At 45.3% G+C, this 21781-nt stretch overlaps 1 protein-coding gene across 2 annotated transcripts in view; it reads left to right on the top strand.

The window, feature by feature from the left end:
- The window catches only part of CPED1 (cadherin like and PC-esterase domain containing 1), a 297241-nt gene that overhangs the window by 216845 nt on the left and 58615 nt on the right, over positions 1–21781 (top strand). For both annotated transcript variants that reach the window (XM_069229864.1, XM_069229865.1), the window contains exon 11: positions 6471–6572. In XM_069229864.1, the coding sequence (XP_069085965.1) occupies positions 6471–6572 (102 nt within the window). The remainder of the gene's footprint in view (positions 1–6470; positions 6573–21781) is intronic.

Below are 21781 nucleotides of genomic sequence, written 5' to 3' on the forward strand. Positions count from 1 at the left end.
AACTTGTTCTCCACCAGCGGTTTTATGGTGGTAACACCGCCATGAAAAGGCTGGTGGAGAACCCTGGCCAGCACCATTGCAATGTTCACTGTCTGCTTTGCAGACAATGAACATTGCGAGGGTGCTGGTGCACCCTGCAGGCGACAGCATTGCTGTCAGCTCGATTACAAGCCAGAAACACTGCTGTAGCCTGTTTCCCGCCAGGCCAGAGGGCAGAAACATAGGCTTCCACCTGCTGGCCGAGCAGGAAACTCAAAATAGCTCCGGCGGGGCGGCAGCCATCCTGTCGGGAGTTTGGCAGATGGAGTTTTGCGTCCGCCAAACTCATGATGGGGCCCATAGTCTTTAATGTAGTTGTAATACAGTGGACAAGACACCCCCTATATTTGTGACAGAGTATTATATTCTCCAAACTCTAAAAAGCCTCTAGTCTCTTCTATAAGGCGTTCCATGTCTTAGGAGAATCTGGGGAAGTTGTATCCTCTTGTCCTTATGTGAGGTTTTGCACATCCACCTATTTAAAACAGCACAGAGCAGCTCTCAAATAAAATAAATGAGGCTCATGTTGTCCAAAATAACTCCTTTATTACTGGGAATATTTGAAATTCATCCATCTGTAACAGGATAGTGGTATTATTTCTAAAGCCACATGAAGAATTGAGCTTCTAATCCTTTAGCAAAGTGAAACATTTTACTCTATTATAGTCTCCCCTTTTCCTTAATGGGTCACAAATTTGGTAGCCCCTTATTGAGGCAACAATTTTCTGATAAACCATAACCTTACCCACCCATGACCTCATTTCAGTTTCATTGTTCCTTCTCCTTCTCCTTCTTCGCCCAATGAGCAAGGAAGAAGTATCAAAGATAGCCCAAAGAACAAAAGCTATCAACTATCAAGTGTAAACATGCACAGAGATATGCATGAAGCATTTCCTTCTATCTTTCAAGACAGCTCTCATAGACATAATCAACTCATCCTTTCTGCACAGGCTCATAGAGAGCCGCTTGAACCATGGCAGCACCCCACCTCCCATCTCTATTAAAAAAAAATGGTGATCCAATAAGTAGTCTTGACCAACTGTTGGCTAATCTCCAACCTATTGTATCCAAGTAAGATCACTGAACAGGGGAGTACAAGACAAGAACAATGTTTAGACAAAATATTGTGTTCAAAATATTGGGACACATAAATGTAAGAAAAAAATATTGTGATGCAAAAATGTTGTGGTATAGAATATCAACATCAAGAATATGTTTGTTTTGGTATGTAATATCAGTTTTAAGAATATTGCTGTTTTAAACATTGTTTTCAGTAACATACTTGTAAAAAGTATTGTTACTTTAGTAATATTGTTGGCATAATTGTTATTTGTTTATCTTATTAGTGATTTATAGTGTTGTAGAGGGTTGTTGGGTTTGTAGGGGTACAGTGTGGGAAGTTATTTAAATTGAAAATATTTTAATGTGTTGTTAATTTGTTCTTTTACTTTTAATTAATTTTAATTGATTATTAATTATGTAATCTTTTAAGTGTTATATTTTGAATTTAAAATTGGAAGTTTATTTTTTTAGTTTGTATTATTATTAATAGCAAGTTATGTTTAAGTAGTGGATTGTTGGGCTTGTAGGGGTATATGGTGGGAACTTAATTAAGTCATAGCTAATTAAAACTTAATGTGAATTAGTTTTAATATTTAATTAATCATGTGAGTTTTAATTATATAAGTAGTTTATTATTCATTTATTTAAGTACATTAGTAGTGGGTGGTTGGGTTTGTAGTTGATGCATTATTGTTAATTAGTATTTATATGTTAATTATCATTTAATTGATTGTTAATTATTTAAATCGTTTCAGTTTGCTGCTGAGTTGAGTTGTTTTATGAACAGTTGGCTGTCGAGGATGATGCCGAGGTTGCATGCATGGTCTATTGGAGGGGTGTTGGTCCGAGTTCTGCTGTCCACCACTAAAGGTCACATGAGGAGGTGTTATTCCCAAAGATCAGGACTTCAGATTTAATGGAGTTTAGTTTGAGGCAGCTGTCTCTCATCCATTTTGCTACACTGGTCATGGTGTTGCAGAAGTTGATTTTGGCTCTGTGGGAGTACTTAGTGAGTGAGACAATCAGTTGAGTGCCATTGGCGTAGGAGATTGAGTCCCTGGGATCTGACAATGTCTGTTAGGGGGGTCATGTAGATGTTAAACAGGGTGGGGTTGAGCGAAAACTCTAGGGGTACACCCACATGTGATGTTCTTGGGTGCGGAGGTGAAGGGAGGAAGGCAGATGCTTTGTGTACAACCTTAGAGAAAAGAGGCAACCCACTTGAAGGCTGATGTTGTGGAGTCTGTAGAGGAGACTATATTGAACTTGGCAGAGAGGTCAAGGAGGGTCAGGGCTGCCTTTTCTGTGAGGTCGAGGAGGGTCCTGATGTCAGTGGCGGCGATCAGTGCGGTCTCCGTGCTTTGGTTGGCCCGAAATCCTGATTGTGAGGTGTTGAGAAGTTGGTTTAGTTCCAGTATTCGGTGAGCTGTTGGTTGATGGCTTTCTCGAGTACTTTGGCTGGGTAGGGGAGCAGGGAGATTGGCCTGTAGTTTTTGAGGTCGCTGGGGTTGGTAGAGAGGCTTACTTTAGGAGAGGTCTGACATCCACGTGCTTCCATCCGTCAGGGAAGGTTGCTTTGAAAATGGAGGTGTTGATAATGCTGGTCAGTTCCGTACTGATAGGGTTGGTTCTGAGGTTGAAGAGATGGTGGGAGCAGAGGTCGGTGGGTGCCCCGGAGTGAATGGACGACATGATGGCTGAGGTAGTCTGAGTGGTGATCGGGGACCTGGTGGTTATCGTGCGGCTGGTGTTTGCTGGTTGAGAGTAGTGGGTTGGGGGTTGAAGTTGTTGTAGATGTGGTAATCCTGCTATGGAAATAGACTGAGAGGGTGTTGCAGAGTTTTTGGGAGGGCTGGAGGGTGGTCTCTGAGGTTGTCGGGTTGGAGAATTCCTTGATGATTTTTTAAGAGTTCTTTCATGTGGTTGTCTGTGGTGTTGAAGCGGGTGGCAATTGGTGCTCTCTTGGCTGCCTTGATGTGATAGTGATAGTTGCTGAGGGCTGCCTTTTGAGCGGCTCTGTCAGAGGGGTCCATGGTCATGCACCAGCACTTCTCAGGTCAGTGGCAGTTGTGTTTGGTATTTCTGAGCTCAGGAGTGTACCATCTGGCTTGATTGGAGGTGTGGTTGGCTTTTGATGGTTTTAGCGGGCAACTCTGTTGGTGCATTTGATGAACCAGGCGGTGAAGTTCTGGGGGGCCTGGTTAAGGTCTGCTATGGCCTTGGGTTGAGAGGTGCCGAGGGCCTGCTTCCACTGGGTCTCAGTTACGTAGCCCCAGCTCTGGTGAGAGGTGCTGTGGTGCTTGGAGATGGTGTACTGGGCATTGGAGATGGTAAAGTGGATGATGTTGTGCTTGGTCCAGGTGAGTCTGGTGATGTGGGTGAATTTGATTATTTCGCTGGAAGTGAAGATGGCATCAACTGTGTGTCCGGCTTTGTTCGTTGGTTTGGTGATCAGTTGGGTAAGATGTTGCTGAGGTTCTCCAGGAAGGAGGTTGAGTTGATGTCGTTGGGGCCATAGAGGTGAAAATTGAGCTCGGCAGGTATGACATAGTGGAGGAAGTCAATGGTGAGGGGGCGATGAGGCTGGAGATGTTCGTAGTCTTCTCTATGGAGGTGGTACAGGTGTCCCTGTGGGCCAGAGTTGCAGGAGAAGCGGTAGTGGCAACAAGTGAAAGGTGCTTTGGTCAACCGTGGGGAGGCCATGAAGCAGCTGTTGTTCTGGTGTCTGACATTCACTGCCCAGAGCTCCCTGGTGGTGTAACTGCGGAAGGTGGGAGGACCAGTGGTCCTGGCATTGAGCGTGTTCCATGCACGAACGGGCGCAGACGGACTTGCATTTGGTACGCATTTGGCATGCACGCTGCACAAACATGCTGCGGCCTCCATTATAAGTCCTGGGAGGCAGGAGGGCGGCAGCAGCGTGAAAGCGGTGTTAGCAAGACACAAAAGGAATGTGGGCAGAAGCTGGCAACAGAGTCAGGTCTGCCGAAATGCAGCTGGGGAGTTGTGACGGGCCCAAGAGGTCAGGCGCTGCTCATCGAGACTGTGCTGCGGCCTCCATTATAAGTCCTGGGAGGTGGGAGGGGCTGTGGAGGCAGGAGGACAGGAGCGGCAGTAACTGTAAAGTGGCATCAGCAAGACGTGAAAGGAATGCAGGCAGAAGCTGGCAACAGAATCAGGTTGGCCAAAATGCACTTGGGGAGCTGTGACTGGCCCAAGAGGTCAGGCACTGCTCATAACTATATACTTTTTCTGTATACTGCAATTTGATAATGCATTTTATTAAGTGATCAAAAAGCTTTCCTAAATTAATAGGATTTTATAGTCATGTTTGTAATCCTTTTTAAGTCAAACTCTTTCCCTGATGTTGTTTGGACTGAAGTGGGAATAGTAAGTCTATGCTCTTCAAAGTTTAACACTTTCCCTACTGTTTCATAGACAGGAGTCGAACACTAAATTTATCTCCTCCGAAGTCCAGCACTTTCTCTACTGTTGCTTAGACTAGAGTGGGAATTGCAAATGTATCCCCTCTGAAATCTGACATTTTCCCTACTGTTGCTTAGACTGGAGTAGGAATAGTAAGTCAAACCCCGCGAAAGTCCAATGCTTTCCCTACTGTTGTTTAGACTGGAGTGGGAATAGTAAATCTAACTCTGTCGAAGTTCAACCCTTTCCATATCCTGGAGTGGGAATAGTAACTCTAAACCCTCCAAAATCCAATACTTTTCTTATTGTTGTTTGGATTCGAGTGGGAATAACAAATATAACCCCTCAAAAAGCCCAACACTTACAGTTGCATAAATTGGAATAAGAAATAGTTTATCTAATATTTCCACAGTTCCACACTTTCCCTAATATTGATTAAATAGATTTTTATTATTATTTGTTTATTTTTTTATATTTTATTTTATTTTGTTATTGAACTGTTTATATTGTTTATGTCTTTTTTTATTTGTGTATGTATTTTGTATATACATATAACTATATATTTATATGTATAATGTAAAATAAATATTTTTATTAATTATACTACGCTATATACATGCATATATATATTTTTCATATAAACACACGCACATTTATGTGCTTTTGTCTATATTAATATATTTATTTATATATAGTATTAAATATTAGAGGAATTTGTATAATGTACACTATATTACTTTTATAAATTATGATACTTAACATTTTAATATTTTAAACTGTATATATATATTACAAAAATATTTTTTTGTGTTTTTGGATGGTATTACTGTCTACAATATTTTTCCCTGATATTTTTGTACTTACCATTATAAGTATAGGTATGCAATATTGTGGTAAATGATATTTTTTACACTATATTTTTGTCAATGGTATTGTTTAGCATGGTATTGTGTCATTGTCCACCAAGAAGAGACCAAATTAAATCCAGTCAATCACGACCAATATGTGTTCAGACAAGAAAAACAAAACTGAAACATCAGAAATGACCGCAACATTTTAATGAGCAGACTCATGGAATAGGAACAATGCGTTATTTGGGAAAAAATAGTGCCTAGGCTCAAGGTTTTCTTTAAAAACCTATTGCCGCTGCTCCTTAGTTTCCGTTTAATGAATATCAAATCTGCCTCATTTTGATGCCAACTTATACTTCTTTCTTCCACTGCCCTACACTTCCTATCTCTTCATCTCCCTCTTGCAAATCCCTACATTCTCCTTTTGACAGTATTTTCATATCTTTTTCCTTCTTACTCTTTTCTTCCTTTCTCTCTCTTGCTCTGATTCAAAGTCTAGTGATGAGAAATAAGTCCTGGTACCCAAACATGAGTGCCAATGCCCATGTCCTGCAACCCCCAGCGCAAATGATGCACCGAATGGGCTTGAACCACTTTTTCTGCTTCGGATTTGATTTGGTCCTTTTTAATTTATCTGCAATTAAAAAGTTTGAGCTGGGTCAATTAAATCATCGCTTAGCAAGGTGTCATGCAGAGTTTCGTAGGAGCGCAGACACATGATAGGTTTTTACATCAAATAAGGGACTGTATTTGAAATTCTGGACACTTTGGTCACGCTGATGCAACCACAGCAAGCAAATGCAACTCCACCTTGAGCCACATATCTCATTTAAACCCAAATATAGTATACTAAACTTCTGCAATGAAAAGCAGTTTTTCTTCTGCTTTGATGCAATGAAAGCTGTTTTGTCCTCTTTAGTTTCCATTAGGGTAGTGATTATAGCACCAAATGCGTTTGATTAAGTAGCTAAATATGATATTGATTTATATGGTGCTAGCCAATGTTCTTCTGACTTGTTCCCGTGTTGCTCTCAGCCCAGTTCCCATCCATAGATACCCGCCATGATGTGTCTCATTCATTTTGTATTTTAGGTCCCTCCCTCTTGAGGATACCAGCCACACTATATTAGTGGTGGGTGGTGTCCAATGGCTTAATTGGAAACACCTGAACATTATCCATGATGTACTGAGAAGGTAACATGCAGTACTGTATGTCTTCCAACTGTGTGTACTAGTATTGTGCCTACTGAAAGTCTTACTGTTTCAAGCGTTATACTGTCTGCACAATCACAAGTCTTCACTATGTGTTTTTGTCCATTACAAACATCACACTGTATTACTGTAACACTGAGAGGAGCACATGTCTTTGGGCCCAGCAGTGTCAATAATGGCATTTCTCTGACTGGAAAAGGTTGGTACAGGGGCATTGTGCTGCATTAGTAAACCCGTCCCAGTGCCCAGAATTTGCTGGGCTTGTTTCAAACATTGACGTCACAATAACCTTAGGCGGTCATTTAGACCTAGGCCGACGGCTGTCTGCCCTTTCGAGATGTCCCCAACTGCCGGGCGAAGATATCTCTGCTGTAAAGGGAGCATCACAGCAACAACTCCCTTCACAGAACAGAATCTGAGTAGGCACCATGATTAATTTAAACCTTTTATATTGTGAAAATAAATGGGAGCATTGTAGATAAATAAAAAAAAGAAAATGGTTACCCACAATGAGGGAGTTTTCTCCCTGTGAAACTTGGGGCATTCTACATTTTCCCTACCGGTGTCCAGCATGCAAGGGAAGAAGAAAACAGTGAAAGTCGCCCGCCCTCATGAAGGTGGGACCGTTATTACTATGACCTAATGGTCCTATAAAAAATGGGTCGCTAGGTCAAAGGTTGACACAGGCAGAGTGTCAGTGGAGGTTCTACCAGTGTAAACTTGGCATTTCCCCTGACTCTCAATTGAGAGGGGTAGCCACAAGTTTGGCGGATGGGTCATCCACTACTTTTTGGCAGATGCCTTCATTCGCCAAACTGTAATTCATCCCCACAGTCTACTATCATCAGCCCACTGTGTGTGATTCCTTGGTGTCAGATCATACTTTAGTGTCTTTGATCATTTTAAGCTCTTTATAAGCAAACCCTTTGTTCCCCATATACCTGACAAGGCGGTTGCAGGGCATTCTGAAAAAGCGCGATAGGCAAGTGTTCAGTCCGAGGACAAAGGGCCAGACTTCTCATTGTTGAGGTCATTAAGTTGCCATCTCCAATGCCCTGGTGTATCTTCAGAGCAGAAACACTTGCATCGAGAAGCAGCACAAATAGATATCCACCATTAAAACGTATTTGCACATGGACACTCTATCACTAATAAGATTATTTAGAGTCTGATGAGCGATCAGCCGACCTCCAAGGTCAGTATAAGTTATGGCCTCTGCTCCCCTGACGAAAGATCACCTGTCAGATTTACAGAACCCCCACTGCCTTGCAGGGAGCTCTGTGTGTTTAGTGGAGTTGTCCTTGTATTGGCTGCACTAAAGGCATTGATCATTTGCATAGCGGGTGCTCTGTTTGATGTGGCTGCTCAGCAAATTATTTTGTTCTGTATGAGCAAACTCCCAAAATGGAAGTTTATTCTTGCTGAATAAAATAACAATGACTCCAACGTGCAGCTACCTTTTTCCCTTCGCTTGAAGGCAAAGGTGTTATTTTCCCACTCTCGGCTGTTAACATGTTGCCTGCTGGTCCTGGCTGCAGGAAATGAGTCACAGACGCTGACTCTACATAGTGTAGGGCGCAGCAGTAGCCGACATAAATTAAAAGTGGTGGGGTGGGGAGGGGGAATGAGGGGAGCACAGGAGGGGAGTGCAGAGGGGAGAGGGTGGCGGAGCACAGGATGTAATAAAAAAAAACACTTACCTGGTGCTGCTGTCACTGGCTATTACCTAGCATGAGAGCGTCACGGGGATTGGCCTGAGTGGGCTGGTTTACCGCTTGCTCAGACACAGGGAGTCTGTGCTGTTTCTCCAACCCGGCTATCAAACAGAGGTGAGTTGGAGAAACCTAACTGCGCATGTCTGTTTGGCCGGCCTAGAACGGCTGGCCAAACGGACATGGGCAGTTAAGGGAACTCTCCATTCTCCCTTCCCCCAACCCATGGCCCGACCCCACCCCTCCTTACACAGTCTGGCTCAACCAGCAGCAGAAAAATAAAGCGATAATGAAATATTGTTTTATTTTTCTGCTGCTGGCTCTGAGCCAGCAAAGCGACGCTCCTCCGCGATTGCAAAGGAGCCGCTGCTGGTTGGGTGTCTATCACCAAATGCAAAGGAGCCGCCGCTGGTTGGGTGTCTATCACTAAAATCTGCCATGTTATGGCAATGCACAACTCTAGCTAAATGACCCTTAAATGTAATGTGAGTCCAGGGTAAGTTAAAGATGGAATTCTACACTTGAAAGTAGCTCTAAAAGTGAATACTGCCCAAAAACTGACATTAACCACGATGTCCTATGAAAGGCAGGTGAATCCCCACTATGTCGGCAGCAGTAGTACATATCATGAAGCAGCAGCAAATGCACCTCTACTGTCTAGGTAGCAGGAGGGTCGGACTGACCTCATGGGCAATCAGGAAGTGACCAACAGGCTGGTCTGAAAGTTAGTGCATGGGCCGTTTTTTTGGCTCTTTGTGGCTCTGTTTTATGGTTTTTACTGTTAATTTCCCTGACAAAAAAACATTGCGTGCAGCCGGCTCAAATCCATGCAGCCTTCCATATCTTGCAAAAGACTTATACAGCAGATATTTAAACATTTTAATTTTAATTTTTAAATTTAAAACTGCCCACATTCTTTGCCACTTTTTTAGCTATCCAAGTCAAAAGCATGGGCTGCTTTTCATTTGGTGCCTGGGCCTATTTTCTGTACAGTCTGACCCTGGATAGCAGGACTCTAATGACAAACTGACAGAAAGGAGGGGTGTAGAGTCAAAAGTCCTTAGCGGAGTTAGGAATATAGACCTTTATGCATAATACATTGCTGAAGATGCTGGTCATTGGCCCTTCCTGTTAAATCAGCATTGTCTGTCATGAATGAGACCCCTCACTTTCTTCAGAGTGAGAGATAGGTGGGTGAGTGCTAGTGCGGTGGTGTATGGTGGGTTGCATAGGCATACCCCATACTGGGGGTCACCTATGGAAGCGTACCTTCAAGCCAGCGTGTTGCCATGCAAGATAATTCAGCCTTCAGGTAACTGAATCTTTTATTGTTCAGCATGCAGCACTGTTATTCGGTCATCTCACCTGCCACTGCACAGTCTATTAAAACCTGGGTGTTGTATGGCTGATGTGGACCTCCAAAACTGGCAAAAGGACAAGTTAGGACTCCCTGAGCCTACTTCCCTGATTAAGCCAGTTTGGAGAGTCCAGCCTCCGACATGCAAATAAGCACCTTTTTTAGAAGACCGTCAATTTCACATGGATAAAAGGGACAAACGAGATGTGCTGAATAAAACTTGTGGTCAGCTATTGCAGCCAGAGCTGAAGCTTTGCAACACTCCCTAATAGGTTTGGCGACTGAGAGAAACAGGCAATCACTGGAAAGAAAATGGGTCCCCTACCATTACTATGGAATTAGAAACGTACAAAAATAATATGTGATATGTGTGTTATAAAAAGGCGGATCTTTACCTGAAAATGCATAAGAACTTGATTGGTTCCCTTTAACATTTCAGTTGCTGGTTGGTCTGTCCTCAACTAACAATTTTTTGAGAGAATAACCTAGCCATTTGTCCTATGTTTTCAAGTTTTTATTAATGAGTTTGAGCAGAAGCTTTGTGCACATGCCCAGAAGGATTAAGCAAAGCAATGAAATATTTGCTGCTTTCCCATAAAGTTGGGACCAGCCTACAGGACTGAGGAGAAAACCCTGCTTTTGCTGTGACCTGAAGGAGAAGGTAGACTGCTGTGTAAGCTTAGAACCTGCTTGAATCAGTCTGAGGACTGAGAAGTCTATCCGCTTTGAGCACTGCCATGAGGAGTGTCAGCTATAATAATATTCTGTCCGAGATGAGACAACTGTTGCAGAATCCAGCACACCCAAGCGATTAGCACCAGGGGAGAGCAAAGCTCTGTCAATTTTCCATCTCTCTGACTATGAGAGCTGTCCATTGTTCAACCATTATGTGGGGTGTTCTTTGGAGTTTACAAAGGAAGATGCAATAAAGGCAAAAAATATCAGGCTCAAGAACAGGTGGGTGATTTACAGATGGAAAGGAACAGACAGTAGTGTACACCAAGCAAAAGTATGCACTAGACAGGGTAATGATGTAGTATAGAAACATGACTGAAAAGGAAAGGAAAGGAAAACTCAGAGAAACGAATCAATAACTGGACCAACACACTGGGGTAACACTAGAGGGTCTTCACAAGTTCAACAACAAATACAACAAAAAGAGTCCACAGCCTGGTCTGGGCCTCCCATTGCCTGCCATGCAGACAGTACGGATAACACCAACAGGTCATAAGTGCCCCCTCAGTGTCCTGTCTTGTAAAAACAGATAACAACTGGTCCACTGATCAGTCGCACCACTGCAGTTAGAGACTGCACCCTTCTACCTTTACCTCTCCTGGTTGGTCTCTGATCACTGGTCCTAGAGTTAGTGCTCTTATAATCTATCTGAGTGACAACCTTGTTTGTCACATTCACAAGCTTCAACTCTGAATGTGGCAGATCAATCAATCAGGATTTATAAAGCACAGTTTATCACCGGATAGGATATCCAGGCGCTTGCAGGTCCCAGAGGCTTATTCGAACAGCAAGGTCTTGAGGGCCATTTGGAATTCATGAAGTGAGGTGATAGTCCGGAGATGCGCAGGGAGGCTGCTCCAGGTTTTTGCTGCGATGTGAGAGAAGAAGCATCCTCCACTACTGCTTCGGTAGATGCAGGGAGTAGTGGAAGTGAAAGGGAGGCAGAGCTTACTCTTCTCGACGGTTGGTGAAAGTTCAGGCGGTGGTTAATGTACACGGGTCCTTGGTTGTGTAGCTTCTTGCGTGCGTGCGTGGGTCAGCTGCTTGACTTGGCATCTCTTCTGTATGGGGAGCCAGTAGAGTTGCCTGAGGTGGGGTGCGATGTGGGTTTGTCGAGGAAGGCAGAGGATGAGTCTGGCTGCGGTGTTCTGTATAGTCTGAAGTCTCTATAGGAGGTTGCTGTGATTTCTACGTAGAGGGCGTTGCTGTAGTCCAGTCGGCTGGTGATGAGGGCCTGCGTCACAGTCCATCTCATTTGTAGGACTAGCCACTTGAAGATCTTACATAACATGCACAAAGTGAGGAAGCAGACGGAAGAGACAGCGTTTATCTGTGATTTCATGGTGAGCTTGTGTCAATGATGATTCTGAGGTTTCTGGCATCGTTGGAGGGAGTGGGTGTGGATCCTAGGTCTGATGGCCACCAGATTTTGTTCCATGTGTTGATGCTGTCACCAAATATCAGTACTTCCGTCTTGTCTGAGTTCAGCTGCAGGCAGTTGTTCTTCATCCAGTCAGCGACACTTGTCATGAGCTGTGGAATTTGGTTCTGGTGATGATGGGGTCATCTGTGAATAAGAGGATGAGTTGCGTGACATCTGCATAGGAAATTAAGTTGAGACCGCAGGATCTGACAATGTTAGCCAGCGGGTCATATATGCGTTGAAGAGCATGGGGCTGAGGCATGAGCCCTGGAAGACACTGCAGGTGATCTCCTTAGGTTCAGAGGTGGGAGTGGATCCTCTGGGTTCTTCCAGTAAGGAAGGAGTTGATCCATCTGGGCGCATCCCCTCGGATGGAGTCTTTTAATTAGTATGTGGTGGGATACGGTGTCTAAGGCTGCTGAGAGGTCGAGGAGGATCAAAGCTGCTGTTTCTCCTCAGTCGAAGAGGGTTCGGATGTCGTCGCTGGCTGAGATCAGGGCAGATTCGGTGCTGTGACTGCCTCGGAAGCCAGATTGGGAGGCTTTGGGTAGCTGGATCTGCTCCAAATATGTCAGAGTTGCTTTTTGATTATCTTTTCCAGTACCTTTGCTGAGAATGGGAGCAGGGAGATTAACTGGTAGTTTTTGGTTTGTGGGGGTTGGTGGAGGCTTTTTTGAGTAGCAGTCTGACTTTGGCATGTTTCTGGCATTGGGAAATGTTGTAGTGGTGACAGAGGTGTTGAGCAGGGTGGTGAGTTCCTGCCCATTCCTTTGGTTTCCAAAGTTGAAGATGTGGTGTGGGCATCGGTCTGTGGGAGCTCCTGAGTGGATGGATTTCATGGTAGAGGTGATGTCCTGGGTAGAGAGGATGCTCCAGGTGGTCAGTGTATGGTTTGTGGTGGTTACAGTAGTGGGATATCTGTTGAGGAAGTCCGTAGATGTGAGTTGGGGTTTGATGTTTCTGTATATGGTTGTGATGTTGTCACAGAAGAAGTGGGTGATGCTGGCGCACAGCTCCCGCGAGGGTGTGATGTTGTTTTTGCTGGCAGTGGGGTTGGAGAGTACCTTAACAATGTTGAAAAGTGTTGAAAAGTTTCTTGGTGTTGTTGACACTGGATTCAATATGTGAGGCAATGGCTGTCTTCTTTGTTGCCCTCAGCCGACAGTGGTGGAGGTTGAGGGAGGTCTTGAAGGCTGCCTTGTCGGAGGTATCCTTGCTTGCACGCCATCTCCTCTGCAGGTGTTTGCTGTCTTTTTCATTGTTCTGAGTTATTGGTGTACCAGCTGGCTTTTAGCAGGATTTTCTCGGGATGTTACTCTTGATGGGGATGATGCTGTTGCCGTAGTTGGTGATTCAGGCATTGAAGTTTTTCACTCTCTGTTTAAGGTTGTTGGTGGTAGAAAGGTTGGAGGTATTGGGAGCATCTGCCTAGCTGGTCTCTGAGGTTTTGTTCCACCTCCAGTGGGGGGCTCTGATCATCTTGGGAGTGGCTAAGGATCCCTTGTAAAAGTATACTTGGACAGACAGACTTTCTTCTTGACTTCACAAATTCCAGAATGACTAATGCCACTGAGTGATCATTCTCCTTGTTGTGGACACTATGGGGGTGATTCTGACCCCGGCGGTACAAGACCGCCGGGGCCAGGGTCGGCGGGAGCACCGCCGACAGGCCGGCGGTGCCCCGCAGGGCATTCTGACCACGGCGGTTCGGCCGCGGTCAGAAGAGGCAAACCGGCGGTCTCCCGCCGGTTTACCGCTGCCCTTAGAATCCCCCATGGCGGCGCAGCTTGCTGCGCCGCCATGGGGGATTCTGACACCCCCTACCGCCATCCTGTTCCCGGCGGTTCGCCCGCCAGGAACAGGATGGCGGTAGGGGGTGCCGCGGGGCCCCCGTAAGAGGGCCCCGCAAAGTATTTCAGTGTCTGCTAAGCAGACACTGAAATACGCGACGGGTGCAACTGCACCCGTCGCACCCCTGCAACTCCGCCGGCTCAATTCTGAGCCGGCGTCCTCGTTGCAGGGGCATTTCCTCTGGGCCGGCGGGCGCTCCTTTGGAGAGCGCCCGCCGGCCCAGAGGAAATGTCTAAATGGCCGGTGCGGTCATTCAGCGGCGGTACCCTGGCGGACGGCCTCCGCCGTCCGCCAGGGTCATAATCAGGCCCTATGTGCCATGTCCATCTGGCCAAAAATGTTCTACTTTTGGAATATAAACCTTTCATTTACCATAATCTAGCTCGTACATGTGCCCCTCATTGTATTGCGCCTAGAAGTGGGTCTATTTCAAGGGTACTACTTCAAAAAGGCATGAGACCTACATAGACCAGGATACCACTGTACATGTGGGGAATCAAAAAGTTACTTTGCTATAATCCCTATTAATTTTTAGCATAGAGTCATCTGACAGGAGCGACTAGGATGACATGGAATAATGGAATGAATGAACCAGAGAGCAATGTTATACTGCAAGTTAATGCTGTTTAATCCTCTCCATCAGACCTATGTAAAATTTGCGAAACTGAGGCGAATATATTTTCTAGGTCCGCCTTTCTATTCTGAATGTCATGGGACTGAAGCTAATTTCATACACATAGTGTGGAGCTCCCCAGCATTGCTCACTTATTTGAGAGAAGTCCTAGATGGGATAAACTATGCCACTGGAGACTCACTGACAGTAATTTTTGAAGTATGGTCATTTTGTCTAGTCCCACAAAGAGGCAAGGAGAAATATAAAAATAAATGTACAGGTTTAGCTTTATTATTCGCCAGGTGTGGAATAGCTATGGAATTGAAGGCTTCTCAGGCTACGCAGCTAAACATGTGCAGATGTGGCAGATGTTATATGAGAGCAATAGACAGAGAAAAAATATTTTAGTGAGCTGCCCCTAGAACGGGCAGTAGCACGACATTGAATGCTTGTGAAGGGGCGTTGGAAAAATGTATTGAGAAATCTGATGACATGCTCCAGTCCGCCCTACCGGGAATCATGGTATAGGACCATCAACATGATTGGAAGTGATTGTTAACACTCATGAATCATATTAGCAAGAGTGATGATGTAAAAATGGTCAGGCGCTATGGGAGAGTGCATTTGGCAAGGGTACCAAAATGTGGATCTCATACTCCGAGGATATATGCCTTTGTAGAATTGCCTGTGTGGGTGTCCGTAAAGCTGAGCTTCATTTACTTCAAAGTAGCCACTGTGATGTCGGCTCCTAGGAAGGCACAGAGCACTTGGAAAAGCAGGTATAGTTCTACAAATTTGGTGGGCTGCAGACCACCAGGACAGCAGCATGTATCAACTCACTGTCTTGGCAGAACAAAATACAGCCCACAAACTTTAAACAAGTTCCAAAGTGTCCCCGTTGCATATTTTCTCGAGGTTGCGTTGTTGTGAAAGATTTACATTGCTAGTTCACTAGTGAACTGTGACTAGCCTACACCTGCCCCAGAATCCTGTCGGGTTAGACTTATTTCTGGATCCCCAAAGAGATGAGAGCAACTCAATTGGCAGACAAGTCCTAGGACGGACCTCAATGATTCCATTCTGACCACGTAGTGCCTACAAAACTGATCAAAATGTGCCAAAACAATTAAAACACAACAAAAGATGCAAGGTGGATATTAGTTACTGCGCAACATGAGCACTATACGTTTTCTGCAAGTGTTATATACTTTTCACCAGGAGCGTCATTGGAACAGCATGCATTATGATTGTGACTCCCTGCCTGAGAAAGTAAAAATGGCAGTACCAAAAACGATTGGAACAACTCCCATACATCCGAAAACCTGTCTCTCATCCTAGTAACATTATTAATTGATATATTCATATGACGTGATGAGCAGGAGGGCAGAACGTCTGGTCAGCTTGCCTTGAGTACGGTAGGAAGGAATGATGAGGTGCTTGGGAGCGGACTAAAGGTAGGGACGTAGACCCTAGCGGTGCGGGTGTGGGAATCTGGGACTGTGAGAAAGGGTAGGCAATAGGAGGGGATGGGCGGGGGGGCCTGGATGGAGCCGGAAGTAGGGGGTGTCATGGAGGATGAAGGACTGAAAGTAAAGTCCAAAGAGGGTGGTGGAGGAGGAAAGAAGGCAGTGAACAAGTAGGAAGGGGTGTGTGAGTCTGGTGAGAAGCATTAGGTAGGAGTCGAAAAGAAGGGAAAGAGTGGTTCTTTATGGGCATTACAAAGCTATTAGTGGCTTAACTTATGGCGGGAAAGAAGGAAACCATCTGGAAAGTGGACTACGTGGAGTTTTTAATTTGCTATATCAAAAGATTAGAGAGAGAATGGTGCAAAAGAGTAGGAGCGAAAGTTGTCTCGGAGGCCAAAAACACCAGTGATCATAGAAAATTTGACTTATGTATTTTTTAGATCTGCCAGTGTATCTAGGAAAAGCATACAGAATGGTGATTTGCACTTTTTAAAGCAGAAGGCTCATGCAAACCTTAGGCGATTGGCTTGTGACTGACATGACGGGGAGTTCAGGACAAGGACGGCGGGGATGAGAAAGTTTAAATGGGTGAGTTGGACCAGGATCGTTGGCTGCAGTGAATGGCGCCCACAAGACTGCCACAGGCAGCGTTCTGACCCAGGGAGAGGTGACATCTGGACGAGGGGCATGGCTTCAGTGGCGATGCGCGGGGTTTTACACCCTCTAACAAAAGTATCTTGTGATAAATAGTTGGGTACAGGGGCTTTTAGTCGGGTATGGTGAGGTGTCTGTGGGATTTCACCAGGAATTTTACACATACAAACAAAATGCACACATACTCTCTCCCTCACTTTGTTTGGGAATACTTCACAAATGCTGGTTATTTCACAAAATAATGTGCTTTCCCCACATAGTGCCCCTACCAATCTGCATTCCTCTCGCTTTAGGCTGCCCTATGCCCCTCTTCTGTGCCACACTTGATGTACAATGTATTTCAAAATTATGTACCAGCATGATTGTTGGGAAATCTGAAGCTCACACCACCTCAGTCTTACTGACCAACCTGCGGCCCTGGTCAGGACGGAAAAGCCAAGCTGAGGGGCGCGGGCAAGTGGTAGAATGCTGGGTATTTCATAAAGGTATTTTTAGGTTTTGGCACAATGGTTCCAGATGTGGAGGCAGGCACACAATGATTCAGTGTGGGGGCTGTTTACGGAATAGGCATGGGTAGGTAAAGAGAAAGGTGGTAACGGCCTTGGAGGGAAAGGATCTTGGTTAAACAGAACAGGAAAGGTCTGGTTGTAAATTACCTGGATGGGGGAGGCCCTAAAGTTTGGCAGGAGGGATTAGCATACAGTTTCATGTTGGATTACAGTGGTCTGAGAGTGTGAAAGTGGTTGACAATTTTGAGGCCCGCATGAGAGTGGCCAGAGGTGGTAAGGCACAGGTTGAGTATGGAAGTGGAAGAGGGAAGGGTGGCTGACCCCGTCGAGGAATATCCATGCAATACCTTGCGCCTTCTCATCACTGGGAATGGTACAGAAAATGACGGTAGGGCAAATTTACATAATACACCATTTGTCATGGGCAAAGAAGCAGTCAGTAAAGGACGTAATTGTGGAGAACATCATACAGAGGTATGCAAGCGTAAATGTCTGATCATGGTCAGGCAGTGAGGGACAGCAGCAGAGATGGAAATGTGCAATATAAAGTTCAGCTTTTCAATTCTTATCAGTTCATCGGATGACTTCCACTTGTTAGTGATGCAGTTTGAAGGATGAGATCATATGGACAAAGTGTTGCCGATGGGGTGCTCAGGTTGTGTGCACATTTTGAGAAAGCCATTTCCTTTTAGGAATGGGTGCTCAAGACTGCATTAGGTCCGTGCTGCATTTTTTGAATAACTTCTTTTTGTGAGAAGGAGGAGTGCGTTTCGGGATCTGGAGTAGCTGCTAGGAGTGCTGTTGGCACCAGAAAAGAACTGTGGGCCTCTGCATTTACATCACCTTCTTGGGCACTGAGCTGAATTCAATGACGATGGAGGCGAGATGGCTGAGAAAGTGGAGATTTTGATTCAGCTGTTGGAAGACGCAGGGAGGGAGAGAAAACTGGTGTTGTGGAAATCTCAGCAAGTATTGGGGCATTTGAATATTCTATGTTGATTATTTAGGGCTGGGGCAACACTTGTAGGAGAATTGGACTGACGGTTTTTGGGCTGAGTACCCGCTTCATAGAGTGTAGTTGAAGGTAGCAGAGAAGGCCAGTATCCACGTGTGTGGCGAGTATTTGTGGCGTTGTAATGTTAGATGCAGAGTGAGTGTGAGGTTTTGGGTCTGCACTGGCAGGGATATGGTGCCCAGAGCCCTGCCTAGAGAAGAGTGACATAGTAAAGAGTACTTGCAAATGTTCTCATTGGTGATCACATTAATGGTTGTTTACAGCAGCAACGTTCTGTGGGTTGGTGCTAGACGCAAAGTCCACAAAGACAAGGTTGCCGGCAGAGTTGTGGGTGCTAGGCATTTGAGAATGTTGCAGTTGAGTGAGTTGTTAGCAGAATCCATTTGGAGGGCATATGGACAGGCCTGGAGTAGCTTTTGGACAGTGATGCGAAGTGGAGGGCGGCCTGGGAGAGGAAAAGGGAAGGAACGACAGAGGATGTCTTGTGCTCTCTATCAGAGTTGATGGGTGTTCTTCCAGTGATGATCGCTGGGACACAACAGTTTGAGACACCCAATAATGATACGTTTGCTGAGGAGGTTTTTGGAAATGGTGTGCTTTGGTAGTGATCGTGTTTAATCTGTGCATGGTGTTGATGTATTTTCAGTGTTTGGGGTGTCAGAGGTATAGGTGAAGGTGTGGTTGGAAGGTACGTTGATGAGAGAGGTGAATAAGATGGAAGGCAAGGATACTATCAGTTTCTTGTGCTCAAAGATCAGAGAGGGAAGCTGAAGAGATTGTTTTGAAGAATTCGGGTATTAAAGGCTTGTTTCTGCATCACTGGTGGGAGCAATTTCTTCCTCTGAGGGGCAGTTGTGAGGGTGTAGTTTATAGGCATGGAAACAGGTTAGCAATGACTATTTACCTGTTGTTCTAGGTTTTAAGAATACATTTTAGGAGGTTCGATTTGAGGATGTAGGAATTTGGGACTCAATTATTCAGGATACGCGTGGCTACGGAGGTGATGGACTTGGGCTCTTTAAAGTGGGAGTAAGAGGTATCGGGAGGTGGAGGTCGCCCTATGCTCACAGATACGGAAGGATGGGTGCCGCAGTGGGATTGTAAGGATATAGGTATGAGTTCTTCGGGGGGCTGATGGGTTAACATGTTTTTCTCTTTTGTTACTGTGTAGGCTGTGACCAGGGTCCAGAGGACAGCAAGATGGCGATGTGCATTTGTGACTACTCTTTCTTTAACTAGGTGCTGTGTAAAGTGGGTTTACTGGTAACAGTTGGAGGCGCATATAGAGTGTAAGAGAAGAGTGGTGGGGAAATGCAAATGCTATGGGGAGAATTGCTGCCTTGATTGTTGCACAAATATTGAGGGTGCCTGGACATGGTTGTATTTCAGTTGGGTGAGGATGACTTTTTCTAATTCCCCTCATAGATCTGCTGAAGGAGATGAAGAGGTATTTGAGAGCTGTGAGACAGGGGTCATAGACTGCTGTGGTTTGGATGGAACTGGTGCAAAGAAGGGCTTGCTGAAAGCAGTACGGCCATCTACCATTGATAGTGCTCATAGGAAGATGAATAAAGAGATACAAGTTTTTTTGTGAGCTGGAAGACTTCCATATTTTGATGCATACGGTCATTATATGTGAGGATTGTGATGGGGTAAATTTGTCTGAGGTCAGGAATTTGTTATATTTGTTATAACTGGAGAACAAAGGTGACAATATAGTTAGGGGAATGGGCGTGTTAAGGCTTTAGTAGGGCTAGGTAAAGGACTTCAAGGATGAAGGGGGTTTGCAGCAATAAAATCCATGTATGGGTTTTTCTGGGTTGCAGGTTAGGGACAGATAAGGGGATGATAGAATGATTGCGTAGGCGGTGAATGGGCAAGTAAGCATTGAGGGATGGAGGGGGAACTGAGATGTGAGACTGTAAGATTTTAGGATAATGCAGGGGTTTGCAACGGACAGCAATGGACAGAGACGTTAAGGGGATTGTTAGGTGTTTGGACATACTCAGGACATGGGGGGGAGGAGAGGTTTGGGTAAGGCGGAGTGTAGTTAGAGTGTTTCTTGTATTTGTGAGGTGGGTGTTTTTTAGTTTAAGGCAACATGCCAGGAAACTGCAGAAGGTGATTGACCTGTCCTTATTAAGGAAGATTTTTAGACACTTCAAGGTCTGTAGTGCTTCTTCCGTGCTGGTTGAAGCAGGCTTGTAAAACCTCATTCGCATGTTGGATAAGCAGAACTGAGATGCTATGCTTATGTTAATCTGGCAATCGTCATACGGCCCACCATATTTCCAAAACAAAATACTTTCTAGTGATGTATCTCTGTTTTACTCGTCCTGATGACACCACTGTAGTGTTTTGCTGGACATGACATGTTGCAGCCCCTCCCTAAGGGCACTGTCTATACCCACCTCACACCCATCCATTACCGGCATCACCAGTCAGGTGACCTTGCCAGTAAAAGGGGCTGGACACACAGGCCCTGGGCCAGTTATCACCCATACTGCTAGTGTCTGTGTGGTCTTTTTCATTCTGACATGTGGGCCTAGAGCCCACTATTTTACATTGGTGATAAGTGGGCCTGACCCCCGTTAGCAAGGACGATGGTGTCATTATTGTCTCCAGCAGCCGATCACCTTCAGGCAGCAAGCTCGTCCCACTGAGTGGCCCAGACCAGTCGGCAGTGGCTAGCCTTAGCCCTTCCCTTTAGGGAGGCTCTGCAGGCAGCACAAGGAGAAATGAGGAGAGACCCCATGTCCCACTGTCACTGCCCCAACAGTTTCCAGGAGGTAGCACAGCCTTGCAACGTAGACTCCAACAGGTTGCAGCATGACAAGACTGTCTTCAGCGAGCTAATCAACATAACCAAAGTTTGTTTTTGTGATGGGCTCTGCGATGGACTTTGACAGCGGTCCTGACATCCCCTGCTTTAAATTGTTGACACCAACCACGAATCATCCGGAATATCTGCAGAGTGGACTAACTTCAGACTATGGTCATGGCTCCGTTTGACATGCTACTAGAAGGGTCCAGACTTCTTTGGACTAATGTTCGTTTCCTGACAGGTTGAACTATAAATGCGAGCGGAGATATCCTGTGGCTGCCAGTACACATCAGTCTAGGTATTCACTACTCTTCTGCTGACTAACTCTGGAGACTGATGGACTATGTGGGATCCAGTTTGTTTTGATTTCATTAGTTTGGACTCATCATACTTTTTTGTTTGGATTTTGGGAGGAAAGTAGTGTCCTGTTGGACACCTCATATTACAGCTCCTTTCCTATTGGAAAAGGTCTTTTACACCCACCGCACACATCACAGGCGTCACCAGTAAGGTGACTGCCAATGAAAGCGGCTGGGTGCACATGCCCTGGCCCAGTTATCACCCATGCCGCTAGTGGTGTGTGGTCTTTTTCATTCGAACATGTGCGCCTAGGGCTCACTACTGAAAATAGTACAAATAAAACAAAGCTGGCGTTTTTCTTGATGGCATGCTATTTGAGCATGTGAGTCCGTGCCTCCCTAATATACTTTCATTGTGTGGTGACAATGACATGTTCTTTTGTCAGATCAGGGCCGAAGTTTATGGCACATGGTCGTCCAGCTGCTGCAGTTTTACAGTTGATGAGGCGTCCACCTGTCAAGCCTCATTCCGGGAACAATTGCATTCCAGGCCTCAGTGTACTCGGAGAATGTTTGTTAAGTTACTTCCTGTTCTGTTATAGTTCCTACCTCCAGTCTCTTTTGTGTAGAAACAATGGACGGACTATTGCAGGGCGTATGCAGATGCTACTGAATGTCGTACTCTGCTGATGCAATTGTGTGCCTATTTGTTTGTCACGGTGCACTCCTGGAG

This window comes from Pleurodeles waltl, chromosome 4_1, assembly GCF_031143425.1.
Source record: "Pleurodeles waltl isolate 20211129_DDA chromosome 4_1, aPleWal1.hap1.20221129, whole genome shotgun sequence".
Classification (NCBI taxonomy): domain Eukaryota; kingdom Metazoa; phylum Chordata; class Amphibia; order Caudata; family Salamandridae; genus Pleurodeles; species Pleurodeles waltl.